General features: G+C 43.3%; 2 protein-coding genes across 5 annotated transcripts; both read right to left on the bottom strand.

Moving 5' to 3' along the window:
* Nucleotides 1–194: 194 nt before the first annotated feature.
* Nucleotides 195–5206, bottom strand: LOC120035265. Its single transcript, XM_038982064.1, has 8 exons — nucleotides 4001–5206; nucleotides 3551–3747; nucleotides 3227–3426; nucleotides 2996–3095; nucleotides 2542–2904; nucleotides 1860–2016; nucleotides 1016–1143; nucleotides 195–814 (listed from the first exon to the last, which is right to left on the bottom strand). Exons 1-8 carry the CDS (start codon nucleotides 4551–4553, stop codon nucleotides 443–445), a joined length of 2070 nt encoding a protein of 689 aa, XP_038837992.1. The 5' UTR covers nucleotides 4554–5206; the 3' UTR covers nucleotides 195–442.
* A 1476-nt stretch (nucleotides 5207–6682) lies between these two features.
* LOC120035276 (glycylpeptide N-tetradecanoyltransferase 1-like) lies at nucleotides 6683–18319 on the bottom strand. Of its 4 annotated transcripts, none has more exons than XM_038982089.1 (12): nucleotides 18208–18319; nucleotides 15931–16039; nucleotides 15512–15656; nucleotides 11229–11347; nucleotides 10964–11055; nucleotides 10645–10761; nucleotides 10283–10453; nucleotides 10064–10172; nucleotides 9736–9906; nucleotides 9310–9477; nucleotides 8497–8634; nucleotides 6683–8120 (listed from the first exon to the last, which is right to left on the bottom strand). In XM_038982089.1, exons 1-12 carry the CDS (start codon nucleotides 18315–18317, stop codon nucleotides 8100–8102), a joined length of 1470 nt encoding a protein of 489 aa, XP_038838017.1. In that variant the 5' UTR covers nucleotides 18318–18319; the 3' UTR covers nucleotides 6683–8099. The 4 variants fall into 4 exon arrangements, with proteins under 4 accessions (XP_038838017.1, XP_038838006.1, XP_038838010.1 ...); XM_038982078.1 differs by having other exon boundaries at nucleotides 15925–16039; XM_038982082.1 differs by having other exon boundaries at nucleotides 15931–16042.
* Nucleotides 18320–19490: the final 1171 nt, after the last annotated feature.

A 19490-nucleotide genomic window follows, 5' to 3' on the forward strand; every position in this document is an offset into this window, starting at 1 on the left:
TCCAGGTGGCTACCTCATGAAGCTGGATGAGAGAATGCCAAGAGTGTGCAAAGCTGTCGAGGCAAAGGGTGGCTACTTTGAAGAATCTAAAATATATTTTTATTTGTTTTACACTTTTTTGGTTACTACATGATGCCATATGTGTTATTTCATAGTTTTGATGTATTCACTATTATTCTACAATGTAGAAAATAGTAAAAATTAAGAAAAACCCTTGAATGAGTAGGTGTGTCCAAACTTTTGACTGGTACTGTATAATGAAGGTATAACACCAGTGTTCCATCAGCATTGTTCAGTTCAGTCTGACATACTTTAATTTTGGGGCAAATCCAGATCATAGTAAAGGAGGTGTTCTGTAAAGGACGGCTATAATAAAATATCAAAAAAATAAAAGGTAAGTCTGTGGGGCGAGTTCAATTCTTGTGTAGACCTATGCCTTCTGTCAGGAGGGCATGTGGAGCCGTGATAAAAGTTCAAGCACTTTTGACCCCTTGCCACTGGGGAAGTCATGGTTATCTTGTGGGGTCATCTCCAACCCATACAGGTGCTCAAGGAAGCCATAGAGGGAGGCTAGCTGATCTGGGTACCCCAGTTCAAACACACGCAGAAGCTTGAATAGCTTGTCCAGTGCATTGCTCAGGCCCTCCTGAGGCAGGGGGATTGCTATCCTATCAACAGGGAACACGATGCAAAGCTGCCGGCCAGGGGCCTCCAGGGGCCCCACGCTCAATATGTAGGGCTGAGCGTGGGACACAGACTCTGGGCCCTCCAAGGAGGTAAGGTCACAGAATAAGGAGGACACCATGGTGTCTATCTGTAGAGGAACAAAGGAGGAAAGGTCTTTCAAGGGGATTCTTCAATTACATTCCTTCAAAACGTCATTGTTACCTTCTAAAGTTGCCAACCATTTCCTTCTAAAATTCCACTAGTTCACAAACTTAATCTATATGGCAATGAGGAAATGTCTGGGTTTACTGCTCAGTCTGACCAGGAAGAAAAATACTGTGTTGCTCACCGGTACAATGTCCACCAGATACCGAATGGCCTGCCTGACACTGCTCCTGGAGGGTAAGGAGGCTCTACTGGTGTTTGTTGGTGGTAGTACATAGATCAGGACCTTCAGCATAGTCAGGGTGTAGGAGTCTGCAGAGGAATCAGAGGGGAACAAATATGTGAAACTTGGCATAAAAAAACTTAAAACAAACACAGCAATCTTCTCTCCTATTACTCTAACCACTGAGTAAATCATACAGATCATTATCAGTCAGTCTGTCAATGGCTGATTAGGAGGTTGACTGTAAAGTGTCTATTCCGTGTATACTCAATTTTTAAAAAGAAACACAAAATGCAACAATTTCAAATATTGTCCTGGACTGGTGTGATTACACATGGTCTGCAGTTGTGAGGCCGGTAGGACGTACTGCCAAATTCTCTATAGCGACGTTGGAAGCAGCTTATGGTAGAGAAATTAACAATACATTCTCTGGCAACAGCTCTGGTGGACATTCCTGCAGTCATCTTGGCTCCATCAAAACTTGAGACATCTGTGGCATTTTGTTGTGTGACAAAACTGCACATTTTAAAGTGGCCTTTTATTGTCCCCAGCACAAGGTGTGCCTGTGTAATGATCATGCTGTTTAATCAGCTTCTTGATATGCCACACTTGTCAGGTGGATGGATTATCTTGGCAAAGAAGAAATGCTCACTAACAGGGATATAAACAAATTTGTGCATAATAGTTGAGAGAAATAAACTGCGTATGGAACATTTCTGGGATTTCATATTTCAGCTCTTGAAACATGGGACCAACACTTTACATGTTGAGTTTATATTTTTGTTCAGTGTAGTTAACCTCTGACCTCCTTGCTGTGTGGCAGCCAGTTGGAGAAGTGCAGAGATGTCCGGGTGTTTTTCACACTCTGCGATCTGGTACACCCTGGGCAACACGAACGACGACCACTGGGCCAGGAAGGAGTGGCCTTTACCTGGAAACATCCTCTCAAACTCCAGGTCAATCTGAACAAACAAACACCTTTCAGATCCCAATAATACACTTAGTCGATTATCACTCCTGCAACATTATTTTGTTTAAATATAATTTGATCTCTGAGAAATTAAGGTAATTGATCGCATCCAAATTGGCCATTTGAAGGGGGGGGGGGTCAGTGGGTGGCTTTTGACCACTTCTTTGATTCCTCATACAGTATCTTACCTCATTGTTAGAACAAAGTTTGGTTCAAATTGGATGTTAGGTACTATATTTATGGAATATTATATGAATCCTATAACTTAAAAAAAAGGGCAATTTTGGGTGCAATCAATTAGCTTAAATTCTCAGAAATCTAATTATATTTCATCAAAATAATGTTGCAGGAATGCTGATCTTATCTGTTTCTAACTTCAGAAACAATTTCATATCAATTTGAGATGGTGGGTGTCATATCTGGCTGAAATTACATGGAATGACCCTAATACAAGTTTATCTGTGGCCTTTCTAGTCTAGTGAGCATCCGTAGCTTTCTCCATGAAGACTGGACTCACCGTGGCGGGAACGTCAAGAAAACGTGGGTACTCGGCCAACACAGCCCTCATACTAGGCCGTGTGTTGCTGATCCACCTCCTGCGTGCGTTGAATGTGAGGTCCATAGCACTGTGGATGGCAGGCAGGTTCCTGGTCAGGGGCCTGGTTCTCTTCATCAGCTCCATCCACCTCTGGGTCTCCTCGCTGGACTGTCTCTCCAGGAGCCCAGGCCCCGATCTAGGTCCAGGAGGGTCCGCCAGGCCTGGCTCTGGCCGACGCCTCTTCAGCACATACTTCTTCTTGTGGTCTTCAAGGGTGCGTCGAGAGTTGCGCAGGCGCGTCTCAATGTAACCCGTACGGGACAAAGGGTCGTACAAGTGTTCCTACACAGGGAGAAAAAATGATAAGACAATCGTCTACTCAGTAACTGAGAATTATGTGAATTTTACACTACTAATCAATTTACTAACTCACTATGCCATTGATGCCAGCAGAGGGTGCACAGAGCCTGAGGCCTGGGAAGAGCTCCACTATGTGCTCTGCCAGCATGGTCTTCTGAGCAGAGGTAGGGTAGCTGCAGAGAAGGACAGGAGATTAAACGTCAGAAACACTCACAAAACATTGAGTCTAACTAGAAGAGCAAAATCTCTGCTCTCTCAGTCACGTCCCTTCTCAGCCCAAATACGCATACAATCAGCTCCTCACAATCCAACCTCCTCCACGATGAAGGACACAGAGAACTTGATAAGCTTCCTGCGGGACAGCTCACACAGACAGCCCTCCCTCTCGTACTCCCGGACCACCTCAGGACACAGCTGCTCCAGCCACAGGCGCAGGCGACCTACAAAGTCCTGTGGACCAGCCTCCACCTGCTCCTGCCCAAACTCACCGGCCTCCACACCACTCTGAGAATGACAGGTTTAGATAAGAACTGAGGCACACATTATGTCAGTGAACATTTAGTGCCTAATATTGTTAATGAGATTGCGAGGTCAGCGTTTGAGGACTGAGTAGATGTACTTTACTCACATTGGCAGGATGAGGCAGAGGCAGAGCAAGGGCCTCCTCAGCCATGCAGCATCTCTCTATCTCAGGTCGCTCTGTTTTGATGTTGGCTGGGCTGAAGCAGGGGTGCAATGTGTCCTGGGGCTTGGCAGCCATCTCTCCCTCCAGGGGCACAGCCACAGTCCTCTGGTCTCCTTCATGCAGCCTGTGGTCATCTGCAACTGAACATTAGCAGAGAGGAGACAATGAGGAAGTGCATGAGAGGTAGCCTAGCAAGCCGCCAGACCTCCCGAGCTTACATGAATGGTTCGCTGTACGGATATACCATTCATGTAAGCTTGCGATATCAGGCAGCTTGCGAGGCTACATGAAAATACTGCAAGTCAAGACATCAAGAGAGGCTCTCACTAAAACTGCCTTTTCTTTGTGAAACTACATCACAACCATCTTTCACAACATTGAGTCAGGACTTACATTGAGTGGTACCGCCCCCGTCACTAAGGGCCATGTCTTCATTGTGCTCCGTCTTGTACACTCTGTTCATCAGCTCCCACTCCTCTGGGATCCCCATGCCCTGACCCTCCTCAAAGTCCACCATCACTGGCCCAGCCGACACAAGGTCAAACGGGTCAGGCAGTCCAGCACAGTCCTCCACCACCTCCTGGGGATGGGGCTCCACGGTGGTCCTTTGTGATGCTTGGGAGGTTGAGCAAGTGGTCTGACCCATTGGATTCTTAGTGTTGCAGCGCCCACCACTACCCCTCGGTCCTGTGTTACAGAATGCCCCTGAAGACCCACCCTGCACCCTCCAGTCACCCCCGCTGGGGGCCTCTAACCTCTGCTTCAGTCCCAGGGTGTCCTGGTCCCTCTGGGTCACTGAGGAAAGTCCATGCTGCTGGTCCCCTTGAAGCCCGGTTAACAGACGCACAGTCTCACACAGCACAGACTCCACTGCTGTACGCACTGCCTCCTCAATGGCCCCGCCCAGTCTGTCCCTCAGGAAGCTGATGGACAACTGGACATCCATCTTGGCACAGCTCTACCTGGCTGTTTCTGTGACTTTAGACACCAACCACAGGTTAGAGCTCTATGGGATGGTATGTAGCTAGTCTATTAAAAAAACACCAAAACTGGGTATTGTCAAAGATTTTCTAGTGTAAGTTATTGCTTCATTTCTTCCTCTCTGATAATTGATATGACCACAACATCTTGAAGCGTCAACCAGAGATACTATGCATTTTACTATGAACAATCATATTAGCTAATTACCCTAAAACGACAGCCATCTTGGAAACTCAAAAAACAATGTCAACATAGCTACCTAAACTGGATCACTAACTAGTTACATTACTACCATATTATGCGGAAGACACATTTCGGTTGAATACATTGTTGTGCAACTGGCTAGGTATCCCCTTTTCCCATTGTTGTTCCCATTACTTTTGCTAGCAACAAAACAAGCTCGCTAGCTAATCATTTCCTACAAGCTATCTCTGTAAATGATTAGATTAATTCAGTTAGTTAACGTCACCAACATTTCATTGCAAATGATCGAAAGAATACTTGAAGTCTACGCGGGATTGGGACTTTAAACCAAAGCTACAATGCGTAAAACATTAATATATACATTTTGAAGCGTTGTAGCTAGCTATCGATTCTAGCTAACTGTCGTCCCCTAAATAAAACGTCATCAGCAAGAGGCCGCAAGCGTCAAAAAAGAGAACGGTGTGAGGCCAGTCAGTGTACAGAGATTTGACTGTAATTATTCAGCAGTAATGGTGCCAATGATCGAGACAAGTGAATTGTTCATATTGAAATCGGTGGTCATAAATTGCACATAACATTTGCCTGGACACAGCAGAGAGGAAATGTCATAAAGATAATGGTTTCCCCAGAGACTCAATCCCTTTGCTTTTAATGGATAAATATAAAAATGTAATACCTCTGACCAGCCCCCTGACAGGGTTGAAAGAGTTGACAAAATACACTGAACAAAAATATAAACGCAACATCCCATGAGCTGAAATAAAATACTTTTCCATATGCACAAAATGCTAATTTCTCTCAAATTTGTTTACATCCCTGTTAGTATTTTCCTTTGCCAAGATAATCCATCCACCTGACAGGTGTGGCATATCAAGAAGCTGATTAAACATCATGATCATTACACAGGTGCACCTTGTGGGGGACAATAAAAGGCCACACTAAAATGTGTGGTTTTGTCACACAACACAATGCCACAGATGTCTCAAGTTGAGGGAGTGTGTAATTGGCATGCTGACTGCAGGAATGTTCACCAGAACTGTTGCCAGAAAATTGAATGTTAATTTTCCCTACCATAAGCCTCCAACATCATTTAGAGAATTTGGCAATACGTCCAACCGGCCTCACAACCGCAGGCCACGTGTATGATGTCGTGTGGGCGAGCGGTTTGGTGATGTCAACGTTGTGAATAGAGTGCCCCATGGTGGGGGTGGGGTTATGGTTTGGGCAGGCATAAGCTCCGGAACACGAACACAAATGCATTTTATCAATGGCAATTTGAATGAACAGAAATACCATGATGAGATCCTGAGGCCATTATTTGGCCCTTTTTGTTTTTTTAAAAGATATCTGTCACCAACAGATGCATATCTGTATTCCCAGTCATATGCAATCCATAGATTAGGGCCTAATGAATTTATTTCAATTGACTGATTTCCTTATACGAACTTGAACTCAGTAAAATCAATGACATTGTTGCATGTTGCGTTTATATTTTTGTTCAGCATACATCCATTTTGGGCACTGGTGCAGTAATTAGAAAGATGATTGTAGTCTGAAACCATTTGAGCCAACTCAAAAACATCTCTAAGTTTACTAAAGGGAGATGTTTAAACCCACTTCCATTTTCTGTTAAATTCCTTTGAATGTTATAACCTTTATGTCTGCACTAAAATAGCAAACTCAAACCAAATGGTTCATGGGAAATTATTTACAGAACAAGAAACAAGTATAACAAGAATCCAAATGAATTGTTTTGACTGATTTTGGAGTCACACCTCTTAAGTCGAATTTGACTACCAAGGGGTGATGGGTAAGGCAGAAGTAACTCAGTGAATATCTTCATGATAAACTAAAGGATAGAAATCACCTGAGAGCAACCATTACAAAACCTCACAGCAACTTCTATATTTTATTTTGCACAAAAATTCCCCTGCATCTTCACATTTGTTTTCCTGCATCATAAAACCATGAGACCCGTTATTCATTTCGGTTTGCATCCAATACCACACTCTACATAAAAACAAAACGTTTACTTGGGGTGTTACCCAGCCCCCTCCCCGGCCCAGGTCCCCAAATCCTTGACAGTTTCAATTCTCAATTTCAGAGGTGTTATACCCACAAACAGTATCCAGTCCATTCCGTGCCCCGTCTCAGCAGCCCCCACCCAACCATTTCCCTACTCCAAATATCTGCTCTCCCGGCTGCAGCTTTTTTTTTTTTTTTTAACTAAAAAATAACAGTCCGAACTACTCCACTTTGTTAAGTTCTTGTTGACAGCTGTTCCATTTAAACGGTCATCGTTGTATTTTCTTCTGAACAGGGCTTCTGAATGGGTCATGACAGTAAAGATGGGACAAAAAATATATATATATATAAAGAAAAAGATGAAGGACAAAACCCCTCATTTACCCCTCGGTCAGCTGTGTACAGAGTCAAGTCTAGAACGCCTACAGTGAAGAAAATTGAGGGGTTGATAGTAAATCTGCAGTTTCAAGCCTCAATAGCAAAAGAAGAAAAACATTGACAGAAGCCCTTGTCTTGTGTCCACTTTGGATATTAATTACCTTATATATTTTTTTAAGTTCTTCTTCCTTTATAAATGTTTTTGATTGTTTCTATTTTTTTCTCTAACACTGTACTTCGGGGATGATGAGAGATTTGTTTTGAAAAAGCGCATCGCACACATGAAGGAATATAAAATGTTAGCGTCTAGTGCAGGGGTGGGCAATTCCAGTCCTCGAGGGCCCGCTTGATGTCCCAGTTTTGCCCCAGCCACAGTTAACACACCTGACTCCAATAATCACGATCTTCAGTTTAGAATGCAATTTGATTAAATCAGCTGTGTTTGCTAGGGACGGAGAAAAAGTGTGACACCAATCAGGCCCCGGAGGACAGGAGTTGCCCACCCCTGGGTCAGTATGTGTTAGTATAACTTTCCTGTCATGTTTGTCTTACTGTACATGTATGTTGTGTAGTTACACGTGTGTTATTTGGCGAATTGTGCAGTGTGTGTATAAGATATCTGGTACAATCATGACTGACTCCAGTTGGATTGGTAACTAAAATGGCTTAAGGTCCATGTGATGGGAGGGAGAGAGAGCGTGGAGAAGGACCAACTCCCCCGACTCTCTGCCTGGCAGCGGTAGTGCAGGTCAAAGTTCAAAGGTCAAGAAGTAAAAATGGGCGGTGGGTTCTCTTTCCTGAAGCAGGAAGTCCATCGGTCCATCTGTCAGGTGGTCAGTGCGTTTTGTGGTCTCCTGGCCTAACTGACGCTCAGTGGGGGGGTGGGGGGAGGTGAAGAGGGATGTCACTGTAGTACTAAGCCAACCTGTGAACCACAGAAAAAGGAAGCTTATGATAGTTGCACCAGAAGCTAAAATGAGAACACACACAATGAGTTCTGTGAGGCCTGTATACTTCTCTGCCTGGCTTAACTGTGATAGCAAGATAATCAAGTCAATGGTTCCCTCCCTCTCTCATTACACTTCCTCCTTTTGTACTAGAAAAAAATAACTATTTAGCTCTTAGTGGTGGATATCTCCATCGGCATGATCTAATGACCTATTGGTTTACAGTACAGTCTAGGTAACACAAAACACTGTTTCAATATCATCATATTACCATGGATAATTTATATAAATGTGAAAAATAGTCATCTCTCTAGGAACTGACTGAACTATCAGTAAATATGAACCATGACGCACCTTCTCTGATCCCATGCTAGGACACTTCCAATTGTACAGATAATACTGTAGATTCCCGTCTCCGATGCCAAACTTGAGCTTCTCAAGGAAAGTCTTATTCTCCATCAGGTCCAGTGCATTGAAAACGTCAAACCCTTTCTGGATATTGACAATAGATAGGGATGAGAGAGGGGGATACAGAGAGATGAGGGAGAGGGATTGAGTTGTGTATAATTCATCTTTATCTGAGTATACAAAACATTAAGAACACTTGCTCTTTCCATGAAAGACTGACCAGGTGAAAGCTATGATCCCTTATTGATGTCCCTTGTTAAATCCACTTCAAATCAGTGTAGATCAATGGGAGGAGACCGACTAAAATGATTTTAAGTTGAGACAACTAAGATATGTGTGCCATTCAGAGGGTGAATAGGCAAGACAAAATATTTAAGTGCCTTTGAACCGGTATGGTAGTACGTAACAGGCACACCAGTTTGTGTCAAGAACTGCAATGCTGCTGGATTTTTCACACTCAACATTTTCCTGTGTGTATCAAGCACGGTCCACCACCCAAAGGACATCAAACCAACTTGACACAACTGTGGGAAGTATTGGATTCAACATGGGCCAACATCCCTGTGAAACACTTGACACCTTGTACAGACCATAGCCCGACAAATTGAGGCTGTTCTGAGAGCAAATAAGTGGGGGTGCAACTCAATATTAGGAGTATTCCTAAAGTTTGGTATACTCAGTGTACACAGTAAATATTTGACCTGGTACCCAAATCCAACTCCCATTTGACCCCCAACCACCTGAAGAGGACCAACTCACCGACTTGGCCAGAATAAGTGCGTCAGACATCAGGTCCAGCAGGGTGGTGGTGGTGTGCACGTTGTAGAAGGAGTAGGCTGCCTTGAGGCTGCGGTGCACTGGATGGTTCATGATAGTAGAGGGGAGCGTGTAGAAGCTCAGGAAGTCTGTCACCTTGCCCCCAGAGGACTGCCACAGGGAGAAGACACACATCCTCCAACTTTACATTCACTCCATTTTAGATGTGTGTGAAATGCATTTCCAGAGCTCTGACATAATGTGAACAATGTTGTCAAGAGGTAGAAGAGTCTAGAGGGTATCTGGGTAGCTGTCAATATATGGTCGTGTGTAATGGTCTACTTAGTATATACCATATATACTAAGCGTGCAAGGTGTTGTAATGTTATAGGTGTCTACGGTAGTGTACGTTTTATCAATGGTACTGACTACGACCAGGTAGGTGTCGATGATGCTCTCCTGGGGCAGCAGCCAGTGCTCCACCTCCTCGGGGCTCATGACGGGGGCCAGGTGGAACTGGCTCAGGTACTCCAGGAGCAGGCGATGCACGGCCGGAACATCCTTTCTGGTCATCGGCCGCAAGCCAGACGTCTTTGGGGACTGGAGAGAAGGAGATGGAAGGTCATGGCAATCATTTTCAATGGAGAGTTTTATGTCAACACAATAGACATTTCAAATAGAGGCATCAGGAGATGGCTGAGCGGTCAGGTGTTGTGCAGAGGATAGCCTCTTAATGGCGCTTTGCTCACTGACTCACCTCAGGCAGACGGTACAGCTTCATGGTGCGTTGCATAGTCATGTTCCGGCTCAGGTGAGAGAACTTCACCTCGATCAGCTTGCGTGGGTTCAGAGAGCGATGCCAGTACCTATACAGATAACAGATTTTATAATCACTTTGTTTTTGTGTTTAAGAGCATATGAATTTGGTTGGATGGGTATCTGTCTGGTGTGGTTGGTGTGTCTCCCAGTGACCCACCTGCAGGTGCCCACGGGTTTGGGCAATACCACGCCAGCGGTATAGACAGCCTGGAAGATGCCCTTCAGGTTGACCCGTCTGGTGATCTCTCGGATCAGGACTGGCGCTACCCGCTTGGAGCGCAGCTTCTTGTGGACGCACAGGAAGTTGATCTCCACCATCTTCTTATCTCTAAATGACAAAAACAGTCTAAAGTGACTAAGGCCTCTTAATGTCTGACTTCTTACAGCAAATTAACACAGGAAATGATATAGTCAAGGAGCAAATGAATATTACATTCCTATTGTTAGCTATATTAAAATACTACAGTGTATGGGAGTAATAAAAGTGTGTGAACAAGAGTATGATGCGTATTCACTGACTGGTCATAGATGCGGATGTTGGCAGGGATGGCACTGATGAAGCCCACCAGCTTCTGGTTGGAGTTCACCCTCACCCCACAGTGCCACTGGGGCAGCCAGCCGGGGGGGCGCAGAGCCCTGCGCGAGAGACATTACAATTACAGGTCAGTTCACAACTATGAAAGAAAACCGGAGGGCCAAGTTTTCCTGGTCAGAAAAAAACTCCTGCCTTTAATAGATAAAACTACTAACATAAAATAGCTCTCTATTGAAAGAGATTGTTACATAAATGAGACTAGCTGAGTAACAAATGTGACGTAGCTAAGTAATAAAGAGTTACCAGAGCAGGAACTCTGGAGAGTAGTCGAAGCGGAACATGTTGTCATCATCCTCCACGTAGTTCTCATTGAGCAGTGTGTACAGCTCCTTCAGCTAAGAGGAGGAAGAGTAAGAGACTGAGCCATGGGAAAAAGGTCTAGGGTTAAAATTAGTAGGGTAAAGTGGAGTCAGCTGTTGGAATAACCACAACGGAAGTATTTTGATTGCTATCACTATATTGTTTTGGGACACTCTGGGATGGAGGGGTTGTAGAGGAACCTGCTCACCACAGCGGCGTTGCCCAGGTCCAAGGCGTCCCACGTGAAGCCTGGAGGAAGGCTGTAGGGCTCCTCCCGGATGTTGTCTTTGTCAGGCTCGATGGAACCATGTGATGTCACCATCTCCCCTAAGGTAAACAACAAAATGCAATGTAAGAGGATATTAGCAATCTGCATATTCAATGTAAATATACAAAGCATACTTTTTTTTCTCTTTTATTTAACCTGTAGCTAGGCAAGTCAGTTAAGAACAAATTCGTATTTTACAATGACTGCCTACCCTACCTCGGGATCGAACCAGGGTCTGTAGTGACGCCTCTAGCACTGAGATGCAATGCCTGAGACTGCTGTGCCACTCGGGAGCCATTATAGGAGGTTTAATTCAAAAACAGAGGTCCCAATTGGCCTACTCATCAAATCTCCTCAGGTCACTAACGCTTTAAAAATAATAATTAATAATTTAAAAAAATGTATTAACAATGAAATGCCTGTCTAAATGTAATTAATCTACACTGAACAAAAATATAAACAACATGCAAAGTCTAGGTCAAATGTTTCATGAGCTGAAATAAAAGATCACAGAAATGTTCCATACGCACAAAAAGCTCTCTCAAATGTTATGCACAAATATGTTTACATCCCGGTTAGTGAGCATTTCTCCTTTGCCAAAATAATCCATCCACCTGACAGGTGTGGCATATGAAGAAGCTGATAAAACGGCATGATTATTACACAGGTGCACCTTGTGCTGGGGACACTAAAAGGCCACTTTAAAATGTGCAGTTTTGTCACAACGCCACAGATGTGTCAAGTTTTGAGGGAGTGCGCAATTGACATGCTGACTGCAGGACTGTACATCAGAGCTGTTGCCAGAGAATTTAATGTTAATTTCTCTACCATAAGCCTCTAACGTAATTTTAAAGAATTTGACAGTACATCCAACCGGCCTAACAACCACAGACCACGTGTAACCACGTCAGCCCAGGACCTCCACATCTGGCTTCTTCACCTGCGGGATCGTCCGAGACCAGCCACCCAGACAGCTGATGAAACTGTGGGTTTGAACAAACAAATAATTTCTGCAGAAACAGTCTCAGGGAAGCTCATCTGCGTGCTCGTCGTCTTCTCCAGGGTCTTCACCTGACTGCAGTTCAGCGAATTGTAACCAAATTCATTGGGCATATGCTCACCTTCGATGGCCACTGTCAAGCTGGAAAAATGTGCTCTTCACGGCTGAACCCCGGTTTTGACTGTACCAGGGAGATGGCGTGTATGGCGTCGTGTGGGCCAGCGATTTGCTGATGTCAACTTTGTGAACAGAGTGCCCCATGATGGCGGTGGGATTATGGTATGGGCAGGTATAAACTACAGACAATTAACAATTCTTCCATGGCCTGCATACTCAGACTTGTAACCCATCGACGTGTATGACAGCGTGTTCCAGTTACCGCCAATATCCAGCAACTTCGCACAGCCATTGAAGAGGAGCGGGACAACATTCCACAGGCCAATCAACAGCCTGATCAACTCTATGCGAAGGAGATGTGTCACGCTGCATGAGGCAAATTGTGGTAACACCAGATACAGACTGATTCTGATCCACACCTATACTTTTTTTGTAAGGAATCTGTGACCAACTGTATTCCCAGTCATGTGAAAACCGTAGACTAGGGCCTAATGAATTCATTTGAATTGACTGATTTCCTTTTATGAACTGTAACTCAGTAAAATCAATTAAATGGTTGCATGTTGCGTTTATATATATATTTGTTCAGTGTATGTGACATTGCTACACACAAGGATATACTTCGACATTTGAAAATCGTATTATACATTTTTTTTACCCCCTTTTTCTCCCCAATTACGTGGTATCCAATTGTTAGTAGTTACTGTCTTGTCTCATCGCTACATCGAGAGCCATGCGTCCTCCGAAACATAACCCAAACAAGCCGCACTGCTTCTTAACACAGCACGCATCCAACCCGGAAGCCAGCCACACCAATGTGTCGGAAGAAACACCGTACACCTAGCGACCTGGTCAGCGTGCACTGCACGGCCCGCCACAGGAGTCGCTAGTGCGCGATGAGACAAGGATATCCCCGCCGGCCAAACCCTCCCTAACCGGAAGACGCTGGGCCAATTGTGCGCCGCCCCATGGGCCTCCCGGTCGCGGCCGGCTGCGACAGAGCCTGGGCTCGAACCCAGAGTCTCTGGTGGCACAGCTAGCACTGCGATGCAGTGCCTTAGACCACTGCGCAACCCGAGAGGCCCCTGACATTTGAAATTCTTATTTCAATAAAACAACCTGATGTAGTTTTTATGACGTGCGCCCCATAAAAAGACAACGTAGCCTATACAGGTTACACACTTTTGTTATTATGGTCAGCCAATCAAAGTGGCACTAGCTCCATGTGTAGCAAGCAACCTGGGAGAGCTCTAATCAATGCAAAATGTAATTATTAAATTACAGAATTAAGTTAGCTAAACGAGAAGGTGAAAGCTACACCGCAATCATCAGGTAGGCTGCTGTTTATTCTGAATGGAGTTGTAGTAAACAAGGTCAGGAAGAGCAGCAAAATAGCCTCAAATAGTCTAGGTACAGTGCATTAGGAAAGTATTCAGCCCCCTTGACTTGTTCCACAGCCTTATTCTAAAATGGATTATATTGGAGAGGGTTCTCATCAATCTACACACAATACCCCATAATGACAAAGCGAAAACAGGTGTTTAGCTATCTTTGCAAATGCATAAAAATACATAAGTATTCAGACCCTTTGCTATTAAGACTCGAAATTAAGCTCAGGTGCATCCTGTTTCCATTGATCATCCTTGTGATGTTTCTACAACTTGATTGGAGTCCACCTATAAGGTCCCACAGTTAACAGTGCATGTCAGAGCAAAAACCAAGCCATGAGGTCGAAGGAATTGTCCGTAGAGCACAGAGACAGGATTATGTCGAGGCACAGATCTGGGGAAGGGTACCAAAATGTCTGCAGCAATAAAGAAGAATATGCCAAGATTGTAGCGTCATACCCAAGAAGCCTGGAGGCTGTAATCGCTGCCAAAGGTGCATCAACAAAGTACTAAGTAAAGGGTCTGAATACTTATGTAAATGTGATATTTACATTTCTAAAAAACAGTTTTTGCTTTGCCTTTATGGATAATTGTATGTAGATTGATGAGGGGGAAAAAACTATTAAATCCATTTTAAAATAAGCCTGTAACAACAAAATGTGGAAAAAGCCAAGAGGTCTGAATACTTTCCGAATGCACTGTACATAGCTAAAAATTAGCTGGCTAACATAGCTAGCTTCTTTACATCGAATTGATGCAGTCAAGACAGGCACTACCAGATGGGATGATAGACAAACTTGTAGAGGCCATAGGTTAGACCATAGGTTTTTTGATCATGCGAGACAGGAGTCAGAATTTTGGGTTTCAGTGGGATTGGGATGATAGGACAATAGCCTCGGCTCTATAAGGCTACTACTTGAGTCAAAAGATAAATAATACACTTGATTTAGGCTACATTATTGCAAGCTAAATGTTTCTGATCAGTGATAGATCAGCAAACGAATAAATGAGCTACCACTTCCACTTGTCCAGACAGATATCAATTAACCAAACATACAGAGAATCAGTGAAACAAAATCCCATTGATTATCAGGCAAGTCACAGGCTTTAGGTCAGGAGTAGAACAGGATGCTACGCTAGTGAAAATCAAAAGCCACTTGCATCACTATGGTGTGTTCTCTCTCTGCACTTTATCTAGGCCCAATGGCTGTTTCCTCGTCTCTTTTTACTCCGCTTCCGCCCGCCTCCGCTACGGTTTTCTAGAAATCTGGCTTTTTTTCCGGGTTCATTTAATTTCTGTGATGTCGGACCAGGGCTCGGGTTTTCAGCTAATCGAGCTTGGGTCAGACCAGGATCAAATTTTCAGTTCTGATAAGAAATCTAAACTGCATTCGGGTCTCGTCTGCAGTCCGGCAGTGTCAATTATGCATGAACTTTGAATTTATGGTAACTTTATGAAGTAAATACGCTAGATTCAAGGCTATTTTATGTTGCCAATCTGCTACTGCACATGTGTATTTTGTGGAATTGCATTAGTGCGACATTGGGGGAAAATTATGTAATTTCTTGCTTGGACCATGTCTTGTCATTTAATTTTTTCGGGAAATGTGAAGAGTTGTCCTGGTACAGTTCCAGGATCCCGGTTACCCGTGTTAATCCCTACTAGTCACTACAGTGAGGTTGTGGAGACATTTCTGTACCCCTGCCAAATGTCATACCTAGCTTGGGGACGGGCTGTGTGTCCCAAAACTGGTAGCTGCGTCGGCTTGCCTCCTCCATGGTTTTGGCAGGGCCCTGGCCTACAGAGAACAGTTCAATGGCCTTTTGGATCTCCTGCAGCTTATCAGCAGGCAGCGAGTTCACCTGTGTGTAGAGAGAGAGAAAAAGAGTAATGTAGGGTTGAAAAGGAAATAAATTGCCAAAAGCAAAACAATGTCTGCACAGACAATCAAACACACCCACTAATCTCCATTCAGTTTCGTAGAGGTCGTTTTCAAAAGTTACAGAACAGTAAGTCAATGTCGGTCTTTCTAGCACTACTCTCGCAAAAGGAACAAACAGAGGGACACAAACACAAAGCAAAAACATTTGCCCCCACACTCACTCATGTGGCCTACACACATGTACATACATCTACCTTGGCTAGCGGATCCTCCTCTGCAGGTTCTTTATTTGCCCCAGACTTCTTCTTCTTCTTTTTGTTTTTCTTCTTCTTGGCACCGCTGTCATCTCCCTGGCCCTTGTCACTACCATAGGACAACAACAAAAAAACATGTAACTATAAGACTTTCCTTAGGCCAGGAGAATGCTACAACTGTTTCAGTCCTCTTCATTACAACCTAGAATACCCAGTTTTTTAAAGATAGGTTGGCAACAAGCATGTGGTGACCTTTTGTCTCAAATACACATAACTTACAGTTCATCCCCAAGCTAGTTTAAATTGGTTGGAGTTATTCCTCCATCCCCTGATCATCAATGACTCTAGAAGAGCCCCCACCCCCACCCTGAGGCCCATTTCCTGGGCAGGACGACAGTAGCATACTTACAAAAACAGGGGATAATCCCATTAGCGTCCAAGAGGGGAGTGAGGCTAGGGACTGGCCTGTATTTGTAACACCAGGACAGATGGTGAATCACATGACCCCGGGGGGAGTATGTGTGGCTATGCGTGTCTGTGTGTACGTGTGTATGAGGGATGTTAAGGGGACACTGACAGGAACAATAGACGACCAAGCATTCAATGGCTTATTCGACAGGCTTCCATTCTAGCAGTCGAGCCTAACTACCATCCAGAACCATTCACCCTTTCATTTCATTTAGCTAACTAACGTTAACATGAATATTTGATTTGATAGCTAACTTATTTATCTACCTAGCAGGGTTCCAGATGCTCGCATACACACTGACATCGTCAAGCCACACAAGGGCTGTAATCCACACCCAGTTTAAATAGGTTGTTGTTGATTGTTGGAAGAACAAATATAGCTTCAATGCAAGCAAGAGTTTTGACAATGGTTGCATCCCAGCTAAACAAATAGCAAGCTAGCTACCTATGGTTAGGTTGTTGAGTAGTTATTTAAATTTTCTTCTGGCAAAATAAGGGCGCTCTAGAGCGCAAACTGGGGGGGGGGGGCATTTTCCAACTAACAGGGTGGAACCTAACTGGGTAGAAATTTGAACAGAAATTAGCCATAGAGTGAGCAAGATTGAGCTAAGATAATAGTGATCACTTGAACAGGATTTTAACTTCTCTATCAAACATGTGAAATGTGGTTAATTTTCTCTATAATTTAGCCTAACAGGGTAGAAATGTATGAGTGGGCCATACAGACTAACTACATGAAACATGGAAAAATAGATAACAAAAATGTGTGTTTATATTGTTGTACCTTTGCACCACCGTTTTCCCACCAAAGAAATTATGCAACTTCCTGAATGTGGTGTCATTTTAGAAAGGGATTGTTTTCTTAAATGGAGAATTACAACAAACTTTTCAGGGACACAAAGAAAATCTTAAATAATAAATACAATAACCATGAAAAAAACATTATTGATAAGATAATTTAACAAGGACTATAAAATAATGTAAAATACTATCAGGCTTATATTTCTCATGGAAGTTGATAAATAACGTTAAAAAATGCATAACATTCCCTTTCAAGGGCCATATTTATGTGTTATGGTAAAGTACACCTGACCATATAATTAAAGCCTTTTGGAATCCACATTTTACACTAAATAAGAAGTGACATTTCCTGGGAACAGAAAATTCAGCGCATGGTAGGAATGAACCAACTATGCTAAATAAATTAGCACCCATCATGCTGGTGTTGCTGTGCTGAAAAGGAAAACAGACGATGCATCGTTAGGGTAAATAATATGTTGATTGTTTTTGACAGACAGTGTCACAAGTTCGGGAGTCCGCTAGCTAACAAGTCAACGTCGTAAAAAGGCATAGCTGGCTAGCTGGCTAACGTTACTAGTTTCGCATTTGAGTTAGGACGTGGTATTTAACATTTGGGCGCTGTTCTCGATTCGAATGCCAGGTGTTCCAGTTTAATATTTTACTACAATCTGATTTGTGTTGGTCTTCACCGCATAACTGTATTTAATTTATCATAATAATGGGTTCAATTTCTTGTACAGTGACCAATGGTAGTTAACTATGCCTCGCGATAAAAGCAAAAGGAGGAATGGCATGAAACCCCGCCCACAACAGGAAAATACCCAATTTAGATCCAATCAGAGCGAAAAGCAGGCAATTAGTAAACCGTTATCACCAATCGTCCAAAAGAAAGTGGGAGGGATTAGTTGAATTGGTATGCTCAAGCTTAGCTTGTATCGTATCTTTAAAACGAGCGCAAGAGCATGACACATTTTCTATAATGCTTCAAAAATAAGTTTGCACCCTTACCCATCATCAAAGTGATGCTCTTCATTTTCGCAATCACTGCAATGTACATGGTCTTCTTCTACCTCCTCTTCTTTCTCCGGCTTCGGTGCTGTCTCATTCTCATCCGCCATCTTTAACCAGGAAGTGAAGAACCACCGCGTGCATTCAACGCCTCAACACAACCTGCGATACTATTGGCCGATTGTTGTGGTGCATTCTGGTTCCTGTAGTTATTCATGTGACAGGTTGTGAAATTGACATTTTAATTTTAACAACACTTTCGAAGCAGGCAAATGGATGTATAAGGCTTCATAACATGTCCCTAAACAGGATTGAGCCTCAGTTGTCTATTAAGCAATGTCACGTATTTGTGACTCACTCAATGATTTATATATACACTGATGATCGCTCAGATGTGAACTAAAAATTAAAATTTAAACAATTTAATAAAACAAATTTCCTTTAAGTGTTGTTTTTATAAAGTACCTATTTTACTGTCCCCACTACAACAACAAAGTTACTTAAATACATGTAATTTGGTCCTTAAAATATTTATTTGTAATACTGTAGACTTCAATTCATAGCTATGGAGGACGTCTTTTTCAGGGAAGTGCAAATATGGCATCAGAAATCCAGCGATTAGATACATCATTGGACTCACCTGTGTTGATATGTGCCATCCATAGACAGTATGGGGGTGCCAGCAAATCTTGTCACCTGACCTGGGTATAATCATATGATACCAGTGGTGTATAGTAGCTAAGTAAAAATACTCTAAAGTACTACTTTAACTACTCTGTTAAATCTGACAATTAATCTTGATGGTTGTAAAGTCGTCTCAAATAAAACTGTGAAGGACCTCGGCGTTACTCTGGACCCTGATCTCTCTTTTGACGAACATATCAAGACTGTTTCAAGGACAGCTTTTTTCCATCTACGTAACATTGCAAAAATCTGAAATCTTCTGTCCAAAAATGATGCAGAAAAATTAATCCATGCTTTTGTTACTTCTAGGTTAGACTACTGCAATGCTCTACTTTCCGGCTACCCGGATAAAGCACTAAATAAACTTCAGTTAGTGCTAAATACGGCTGCTAGAATCCTGACTAGAACCAAGACATTTGATCATATTACTCCAGTGCTAGCTTCCCTACACTGGCTTCCTGTTAAGGCAAGGACTGATTTCAAAGTTTTACTCTTAACCTATAAAGCGTTACATGGGCTTGCTCCTACCTATCTTTCCGAGTTGGTCCTGCCGTACATACCTACACGTACGCTACGGTCACAAGACGCAGGCCTCCTAA

The sequence above is a fragment of the Salvelinus namaycush genome, chromosome 3, assembly GCF_016432855.1.
Source record: "Salvelinus namaycush isolate Seneca chromosome 3, SaNama_1.0, whole genome shotgun sequence".
In the NCBI taxonomy this organism is placed as follows: domain Eukaryota; kingdom Metazoa; phylum Chordata; class Actinopteri; order Salmoniformes; family Salmonidae; genus Salvelinus; species Salvelinus namaycush.

Bases quoted from the DNA above. Each gene is read 5' to 3' on its own strand.
- LOC120035265 (XM_038982064.1), bottom strand. From the start codon at position 4,553: ATGGATGTCCAGTTGTCCATCAGCTTCCTGAGGGACAGACTGGGCGGG. The intron at 3,427-3,550 runs GTGAGTAAAGTA...TGTCATTCTCAG, and splicing joins CTCTGCCTCATCCTGCCAAT to AGTGGTGTGGAGGCCGGTGA. The intron at 1,144-1,859 runs GTCAGAGGTTAA...ATTCCTCTGCAG, and splicing joins GGCTGCCACACAGCAAGGAG to ACTCCTACACCCTGACTATG.
- LOC120035276 (XM_038982072.1), bottom strand. From the start codon at position 18,317: ATGGCGGATGAGAATGAGACAGCACCGAAGCCGGAGAAAGAAGAGGAG. The intron at 16,043-18,207 runs GTAAGGGTGCAA...GTTGTCCTATGG, and splicing joins GAGCATCACTTTGATGATGG to TAGTGACAAGGGCCAGGGAG. The intron at 9,478-9,735 runs GTCAGTACCATT...TCCCTGTGGCAG, and splicing joins TCGACACCTACCTGGTCGTA to TCCTCTGGGGGCAAGGTGAC.